At 51.0% G+C, this 8,983-nt stretch overlaps 2 protein-coding genes across 2 annotated transcripts; both read right to left on the reverse strand.

The window, feature by feature from the left end:
- Positions 1-2,403, reverse strand: MIND_01117100 (Importin beta-2 subunit; the record flags this gene model as incomplete). Its single annotated transcript, XM_037367732.1, has 7 exons — positions 1-180; positions 241-515; positions 568-1,042; positions 1,094-1,249; positions 1,666-1,827; positions 1,882-2,066; positions 2,121-2,403. The coding sequence occupies 7 exons, from the start codon at positions 2,401-2,403 to the stop codon at positions 1-3; spliced, it is 1,716 nt and encodes a 571-aa protein (XP_037215564.1).
- Positions 2,404-7,550: 5,147 nt separating this feature from the next.
- On the reverse strand, positions 7,551-8,523 carry MIND_01117200 (Importin beta-2 subunit; the record flags this gene model as incomplete). Its single annotated transcript, XM_037367733.1, has 3 exons — positions 7,551-7,997; positions 8,035-8,364; positions 8,422-8,523. 3 exons carry the CDS (start codon positions 8,521-8,523, stop codon positions 7,551-7,553), a joined length of 879 nt encoding a protein of 292 aa, XP_037215565.1.
- Between the last annotated feature and the right edge of the window lie 460 nt (positions 8,524-8,983).

An 8,983-nucleotide genomic window follows, 5' to 3' on the forward strand; every position in this document is an offset into this window, starting at 1 on the left:
TTAGACGCCATAACGTGCAGCGAGCCGTTCTTGGATCGGTTGGGGGAACATTGACACTTGTGCCTGCCATGCGGCGACATTGTGGTTCTTGAAGCCTTGTAATAGCGTCCTGAACATCTCGTTGAGCTCGGGAGAGGGCTGGTTCCATCGCACGATAGCGTTGCAGAACCAAAGAAGACTCTGCGAAAAACAAAAAATGCATCAGCGATCAAGGATTAGCATCAGGAAAGAGAAAATAACCTTGGCGATGCCTTGTGGGTTATATTGCACAAGCGTACAGAAACCTCTGAATGCAGAATCCTTCTCCTCGTTGTCCCGAATCTCGTACAATGCTTGACACCAGGCTTGGGCAAACTCGGGCAAGTGCGGCGCAACAAGGTCTGGATTAGTCAACCCGATTCGTCCAATGGAAACGGCGGCGTTCTCGTGTAAGCTTCGTGGTGCCTTGGGATGCAGTAGAATAGGAATTAGCCGGACGATGAGCGGGTTGACCCATTGCTTAAACTCGGGGTCGTCTATAATTCGTCAGGAACAGGGCAACGCAGGCGAACAGAGAAGGCGACATACCCCTTCCATATCGCAACGAGACTTCACCAACCGACCAGGCTGCGTTGTTAGAAGCACTGATGAAGTCGTACTTCGGCTCCGGGTCCAGTTGAAGAGTCAGTTCGGCTATGATGCCCGGCATGTAGGGGCGGAGGAGAACAAAACAGCCCACCGCCATGTCACCAACAAGTGCGTAAGCAGTCTGTCGAACGGGCGCTTGCGGGTGTTTGAGACAAGCAGTGAGAAGGGCAAGAAGAGGAGGGTTGCTGCCTGTGATTAATGGTTGCAGCTCCATTCCCATGCCTTGAGTCAACCCGGAGAGAAGATCGAGAGCAACAACGAGGAACGACTTGTCTGGCTCCTCTGATTCCGGATTCTCCTGGTAGGCCTGGTATTTGAGGAGTGCATTGTGGATGATGTTATTACAGCGCTCAAAAACGGGTTGAGCATACGGCAAAAATGCCGTTCCGATGGCGATTGTAACAGAAGCCAAACACTAAAAACATTGATGAACAAAGCTGCAGCGGAAAGAGATCAAAAAGCAAACCTCGAGAAGAGGAATCAGATTTTCGTCGTCATCCTTCAATCGCGACCAACGCTTGGTCAACGGAGGCATCAGGATATCGACATAACGCGGGTTCTGTAACGCCCGACCCACTGCATCAGCAAGGGTGCCAACGGCATTGTATAAGATAAGCATATTCTTGTGTAGTGATCGTCACGGGTCGTGTGACCCGTGGACGGGCCGTGAGGACGGGCCGGTGCGGGTACGGGTACGGGCCTGGTGCCTGGAACCCGCTGGCCCGCAGCTTGGCCCGCCGGGCCCGGCCGACTGGAAGGCCGATGGTCGGCGGAGAAGGCCGGAGGTTGTCACACGCCTGGCGAAGGTCCGAGGAGCCCAGACCTCGTTGTCGAGCAAGAACTCGACATTTGGCAGACCAATGGCGGTCACCTGGCCAGATCTGCCGCATCCTTAGATTGGCGGGCCTCGGGAAAGCGGGCTACCCGCGGCCCGCCCGCTAAACCGCGGGTACCCGCACCCGTAGCCACGGGCCCGGGCCATCGGCGGGTACGGGTACGGGCCGCCCCGGATTTACCCGCGGGTGGCCCGTGACGAACACTATTCTTGTGCTGATATTTGTTGAATGCGATGACGAGGTTTTGGAGCACGGGCTCCAGGTAAGGTGCAAGCTCCATGCCCGCTTCTTCTTCGAGGGTGGCAAAGGCGCTGCAACCAACCTCTTGAACTCGTTTGTTGTTGTCAAGGACCATTCGGAGAAGCTATTTAAACCGCAATCAGTGATAAAAAAGCGGTGAAAAATGAAGGATTCTTACGCCCTCCATCGTTGGCACAAAGTATTCATTCTTGTGCTCCTCGGATATGGGCTGGGTTGTCCAGCTTGCGTAGCGGCCAAGGGTCCAGCAAGTAATAGAACGAATGAGGGGTTTGGAATCCGATAGCATGCTGATGAGATATGGAATGAGAGTCGGCAGATGCGGTTCCATGGCCTCAATGCAACCTAGAATCCGATGCGGTTAGCTTCGATTTACACATTATCACTTGAAATACACACCCTCGGCCATGGCACCTAGCGCGAGAATCCCACTCTCCCTCTGTAGCCAGTCGTTGCTCCATAATTTATCCTTCAATGGGCCCAACAGGACATTGAGCAAGTCGCCACTAAACCTGACCGCTAAGACATCCAAAGCGGTTGCGGCACATTTCCGCAGATTCCATTCAGTGGACATTTCATCGGCAAAATCCTCGTCGTCGAAGTAGTCTTCTTCGTCGGAATCGAAGGTTTCTTCACCATAAGCCCCAATACGGCGTCTTGGGAGGCTCTTTTCCGTCCGCATCGCGTTCTAGTCCGTGAGATTTGCCACCTCCATAGTGACGAGGCTTGATATCCGTTTCCTTATCGGGGACTGCTGCATCTTCAGCATCACCTTCCAGCCAGAGTAGATCGTCTTCGCCATAGACCATGCAATCGAGTAGAACAGGGGCAACTTTGGCGAGTAGGGGATGTAGATGGACAGCTAAATCGGCGTCTTCAGCGAAGGTCAACCAAAATTCGCATGCCTTGAGCGCAACATCAGGAAAATGACAAAAGGTCTAATGTAACTTATTCTACTTATAAAAGACAAAAAAGTTTCAATAAGACATCATAAGATGCATAAGACTCATAAGATCTTATGGGTCTTACAGTGGCGGCGAGAATTGATGCAACGTCCCGTTTTAGTAAACTAGATCAAAGTGTGATTTTGTGTGACCCGCTTGCCTCCGCCCTTGTCGGCTGTTTGCCTCGACGCGTCGTTGGCCCGCAGACGCGTCTGTTGGGTCACAACGCGTTTGTTGACTGCACGAGGCACTCAACAAGCGCCACTTGCCTCAACAACTAGCGCCACCGGTCGTATAAAAGCCAGCAGGGCCCAGCAGCACCCGGTTTTCGCCACCCACATCCCTCCCTCCCTCCCTCCTGGCCATGCCCGTGCCCAGCACACCGCCGGGTACGCCTCGGCAGCGCCGCAAGTACTCACTGGTCACCCCCGGAAAGAGCGCACAGGTCCTCCTGCTGCGGGATGACTTTGAGTGGTCATGGCAAAGGATTGCCGAGCACCCGCGCCTTTCCATGTGCGACAAGTCAGCGCTCTTTCGGAACTACAAGAGTGTCAAGAAGAACAGCGACAATGTGCACCTCGACAAGCAGAAGGGCAAGGCTGGGAGGAAGACATCGATCACAGAGCAGGATATTGAGCGGGTGGAGGCGGCGTTGGAGGCGGGGGACGTTACGGATGGGGCAGATGTGCAGAGGGTCATGTTCCCTCACATTCCAGCTCGTACGGTGCGTGACAATGTGTATCTCACATTGCTTTTCACTGACTCTTTCTCCAGGTCCGGGGTTCTCTCCATCGTCATGGTCTCGTTGGCTATGTCCAGCGTCAAAAACTCCCCTTCACACCTCGCCATTACAACCTCCGCAAGCAGTGGTACGAGCAGTTCCAGTCCTGGACTGACCCCGCCATCTTTGCTCGTGGCGTCATGATTAATTCAGACGAAACGAAGATAATGGTTGGCGGCTCAGATGGGCGTCGTTACTGCCGGGCGGCGTCGTGGCCAGGACCTGCTGGTGCCCCGCAATGTACAGCAAGAGCACCGGCATGGTCGAGGCAAGATGAAGCTCATGCTCTGGGGTGCCATTCACCCTGAGGGCGTCAGCGAGCTCATCGAAGTCAAAGGCCTCATGAACGCGCATCAATATGTCGACATTCTCAAACGCGGTCTCCTCCCCATAGTCGACTACTATGACAGCTCCCCCACCCGCCGCTCCTTCCTCATCTTCCAGCAGGACAACGACCCGAAGCACACATCACGCTTGGCCAAGGGATTTCTCAAGGACGAGGGCATCAATACGATGCCATGGCCACCCGCATCGCCTGACATCTCGCAGATCGAGAACGTGTGGGCCGAGCTCAAGCGTCGGCTTCGTCAACACCCGGACTACCCGACGGTCGCGACCAACGAGAGGCTGCTTGAGATGTGCGGCGAGATCTGGCACTCGGAATCCTTTGAGCAGTATGTTATTCACACCTACAACTCCCTTCCTCGTCGTCTAGAGCAGCTAAAAGCCAATAATTTTGCCTGGATTGACTATTAATACATCCATTGTACCCTACTGTATATTTTCTTGTAGCATAGCATAGCTGTAAATACTAAATTGACGCGTTTTCACTCGATGTAACACCTCTGTGACAAAATTTCCCGATTTGGCCGTTGCATCAATTCTCGCCGCCACTGTATCTTAGCTAGGTCTGTTTCTAATTGCCGAACCTACGGTTTGGCTCCTAATGACAAGGTTGCCATCAGCACTACCGCTTTTGGAGTGGCAGTGTAGATTAATTCCCTTTTTGGGATGAGCAAGTCACATGATATTGTCTTAGTCGTCACCCTCCCAAATCGCTCACTAAACAGCAACTACCCTGCAGAAAAGTGTTTTAAAGGCTTTAACCTCCTTTAAAGGCCTGTAGATAGATTTGGAGACCAAGAAATACAGCTCTGGGCCCCAGACTGCCAATATTCATTATTTCAATCAAAATATTATACAACTTGTCAACTTGGGCACCCCACTGGTTAAGCAACTCAGGACAGATACCTTAGATATCTGGTACAATACTAGTAAATACCATTAAGAACTATTTCCGGGTGATACCAGAGGTGCCGAACAGGATGGGACAACAGGAAAATGTGATTACTTACTGCTTTATTGGGTAATTACACAGTTACCAGGAACCACAGTACATGTCCTGGCCTGCAGTACATCCAGTACAAATGTGTATCTTTCTTCTCCTTCACCCTTTGCTTAGTTTCTGCTTCTCTTTCACGAATAAGATGATTTCGCTTGCTGCCTCATAGTCTTTCAACAGCATATCTTCCGCTTGCAAGCACCCTTAAAACGCTGAAATTTTTTCGGCAGTCACACACAATGGGGACAAACACCAAATTCACTGGGCAAATTAACCATTTTTGGCTAGTGCAGCCCTGCAGGCCACGCTGGAATACACCGAAAATTTTCGGCGGTTATACTCGGAGGTCTCAGATGCCAAAAATTTCAATTCAGCGCCAATGTCACACCGATTTTTGGCGCTGAATTGATTAAAATGCTACAGTACAGTACAGTGATAGTTGACCGAGATAAGTATATTGGTCTGGCAAGATCCAGATCAGGCCTATTAGTTGGCACAGGGCATGTTGTGTGTGTCTCCTTAAAGTAATAGCTGGAAAGTGAAGTAATTGTGTCATGACTGGCTTTGTGGAAGCAGTTTGGGAAGCAGGGTTAGAAAGTGGCACATGTGAGTAACAGATGATGTCATGCATTGCATGATGTATACTGACTTTTAGGAAATTCACTCTGCCCCCATATCATCCAAAATTGTTTCAGTACTTGTTTTCAGTCATATATATATGTTAGCCTAGGCAGCATCAACACCTTTGAGATCCTTTTTGCAGTAGCCTCAAGGACCAGCATAATGAGGGGGACTTGCCCTGGTCTTTGGTTGGCAATTGTAGCTCCAGTAAACAGGTCGTTGACATTCATAGCTTAAATTGGTATTATTTGTAAGTAGTTATGGGAGTACTGTCCCAGGCTGGGACCTCACAGTAATTCATTTGGTATCTAGTATTTGAACATACTTCTGCAGTCTGATTCCTTCTAAAGATTCATCATGATTCATGATCATTTAGATGGTTCGGCTCCTGCCGCTTGCGGCCTTATCCTCCCTCATTATATAAGTTGAATAAGATGAATAAGTTGTTCTAAGACAAAAATAAGATGGATAAAAGACAATTCCTAAGTGCCCATAAGACATTATAAGTGCCTATAAGGCCGCGCTGAGAGACGCTCAGAATGTGCAGAAAACAGGAATAATCCCAATATATTGCAGTCATGGTTACTTAAATACACGATGTAACAGGATACAACTATGAAAACCTTGCTAACCCTTCATTCCCACCCACTGGACCATTCCATTCCGCGCTATGGACACAGGGACTCTGACCGTGATGGCTCCCGTGAGCGAGCGGCGGGGGGTCAACCACTGGCCCGTTCCAGCTGGAAATTTGAGTGTTGGGGGAGGCGCCCTGTTCGCGTCAAACGCGTCAGTTTCGCGCGAAACGGCCAAGAGATAGGCGCGGGGTAAGCAGAGCAAGTGGAGGCCAGTCGGAGTTGGGGAGTGGCGGCAGGCGGGAACGTGTGAGCCGTTGGTCGCCGTTTGCGCGGTATTCAAAGTGTGTAGGGGCCTGCGTAGGATGGTGGAATTTGGGGCGATTCGGCCGAGGAATGCTCTTGTAGTGGCCAGGAAATGGCAAGTGGCGGCGTGCGGGTGCGCGTCGGTCGTTGCCTGCCGTTTGCGCAGTATATGGAGCGCCTGGGTGGCCGAGTAGGGTGGTGGGGTGTGGGTGTCTTCCAACACGGAGTGGAACGCTGCTGCTCGAGAGCTGGCTCCGCGCTACGCAAGAAAGTGAGATACAGGCGCGGAGGCAGACATGACACATACCTTAGTCCATATACCACTGGTGAAATTACGCGAGCTGCCCGTTTACGGCGCCAGCCAGCCACCTTCCCCGTCCCACACCCAATCATCAGAGTGAATGGACAAACAGTTAGCGTTGTCAAGTACCATGGACTGTGACGCACGTAGTTGTCCCCGCACGAGCCCTCGGCCGTGAACCGCTCCACTGGGCCTCCTATGCAGCCTGGAAGACCTGTGTCGACGGTCAAGCGGCCTGGCAGGCTGAAAACATGAGCTGTGCCCTGTACGCCAGCGGAAACACACCTTTTGCGCTATGGGGGAGGTGGTCGCAGGGGAAGAAAAAGAAGCAGAATGTGACAGTAACTGTGGAGCCGTTGATGGGTTCGTGATGGTACGGATCATACCCGCCCGCTTCGTCAACATGATTTTGTCATCACGCTCGGCTGGACTTAGCGCATTTCATCTTGAGTTTCATTAGGTGCTGCATGGTATATGTACAATTCCCAGTCCCTCCTTGTTGTATTAGGTGTTATAAGGCTTCTAATTCCAACCAGTGCATGTGCTCATTGATTAAATAATTAATTTGTTCAAAGAATTCAGCATATTAAAAATCTGTGTAGACAAGTAAAAGTAAATTTACAATGGAGCCTGGCACCTGGAGCTTCACTGAGTAAGTATTATCTATATTGAGTGGATTCACTCTGCATATCAGTGGTCATGACTCATGGTCAACACTATCATTGCAAAAAGAGACTTAGGAAAGATAGATAAGAGCTTATAGACCTTTTATAAGATCTTACAAAAGACATATAAGATGTATTGGATCTTAGAGAAAGTCTAATTCATCTTAGAAGGCACTTAGCCAAGACACATAAGAGCTTATGGAACAAGATCTTTCAAAAGACATATAAGATGCATAAGATGGTTTAAGATCTTATATAAGTTTGTAAGTCAATTAAGATGAAATAAGATCTTCTCTAAGACCCCTCTAAGATCTTGTCATTTTCCTGATGAACGTTTTCATTCTTGTCTTTGGTCGAGTATAGCATGTACTCCGCCACATTGTTCATCTCTGGCATGAGTTTCTCCGGTCGGGCCGCAAGTAGGAGGACCAAGGCCTGGCAAACGTGGTGACGAACGGAAGGGTCATCGTCAGAGGCGCGTTTAAAGAGAGTGGCGATGAAGTTGTCAATGTGAACGAAGAGCGATTGGGCCCCGACGGGAACAAAGTACGATAAACAGGCGACCGCATGGGAGCGCATCTTGGCAGATGGGTGGTTGGCCAGCATGAGGAATTTCGGGATCATGAAATCGAGGGGGCCCGGGCGGGTGCCGTTGATCTCAACGTCCATTTTTCCGGGGTAGTCCTCGCATGCCTTTTCGAGAACATTAAAGGCGGCCTTTGTGTAGAGAAGCACGTTAGTCTTGGATTGTTCAGTACAAGCTATTTAGGGCACGTACCTCTTGTTGATCCAAATCAGGTGAGTCGAGAGTGTTCATTAGCTGTTGAAGGCACTCAGGCCAGTGACGGGGTTCGAGTTGGCCAAGAAAAGCGACGATGTCTTGACCTGCCGCATTGCGAATCATGACCGACTCGTCGGTGAACGCTTGGAGGACCGCCGCCTTGACATATTGAGCGACTTCTGGGGTTGAATTCAGGATGAGGCGGGCATTGTTCTTGAGGAGGTAGCCAGCGATGGTGCGGATTCGGTTCTCTTCTTGTGGCATGTCCATTAGGATATATGCCAGATAGGCAATGTACTCGGGCGCGCGAATAAAGTTGTTCAGTTTCTGTGTGGGTCTTTTCAGCTGGAGTTCAATGGAGAAAAACAGCAGCGGAAGACATACATGGGTGATAGCGCGTTGAACAGCTACATTCATGTCGGTGGATTCGTGGAGCGTCTGCAGGACCTCCTGAAGACCCTGTTGTTGGGGTGCCCATGAAGCCATCTTGAACAACGCGTAAAGAGAAGAGAACTGAACTTGAAAGAATGCCGTGTCACGCCAGTGACGTTTCTGATCAATCCACACTTTTCACCATCCGAGTCATTGCCCGACCCGACTGGCCCTTGCTTCTTGCCACACCCCAAATATCGGAGACAACCCTACGCCTCAGCGCAAGACAGACCGCGCAGGCTGCGACACCAACGGCGGCCAGCCACGTGTTGCTTACCCAAACTCTCTCACCTCCACCTCCGCTCGCTTCCCCGTTGCTTCCCCGACCCGCCCAGCCGCCCCGCGCCACATGACAGCCTCCCACAACTGGCGCGCTCGTTCGCCGGGCTACTGCTCAACGGCAAGAGCCGAATCAGTCGACTCGGACTCTCCATTGCTAAGTCATGCAATCCGCTCCAACCCCTGGCGAACTGCGTCTGTCGCTCCCGCCGCCTTCAAACACCGCAAAATCAAT

The sequence above is a fragment of the Mycena indigotica genome (genome assembly GCF_014461135.1).
Source record: "Mycena indigotica strain 171206Taipei chromosome Unknown Mind.scaff0010, whole genome shotgun sequence".
Taxonomy (NCBI): Eukaryota; Fungi; Basidiomycota; class Agaricomycetes; order Agaricales; family Mycenaceae; genus Mycena; species Mycena indigotica.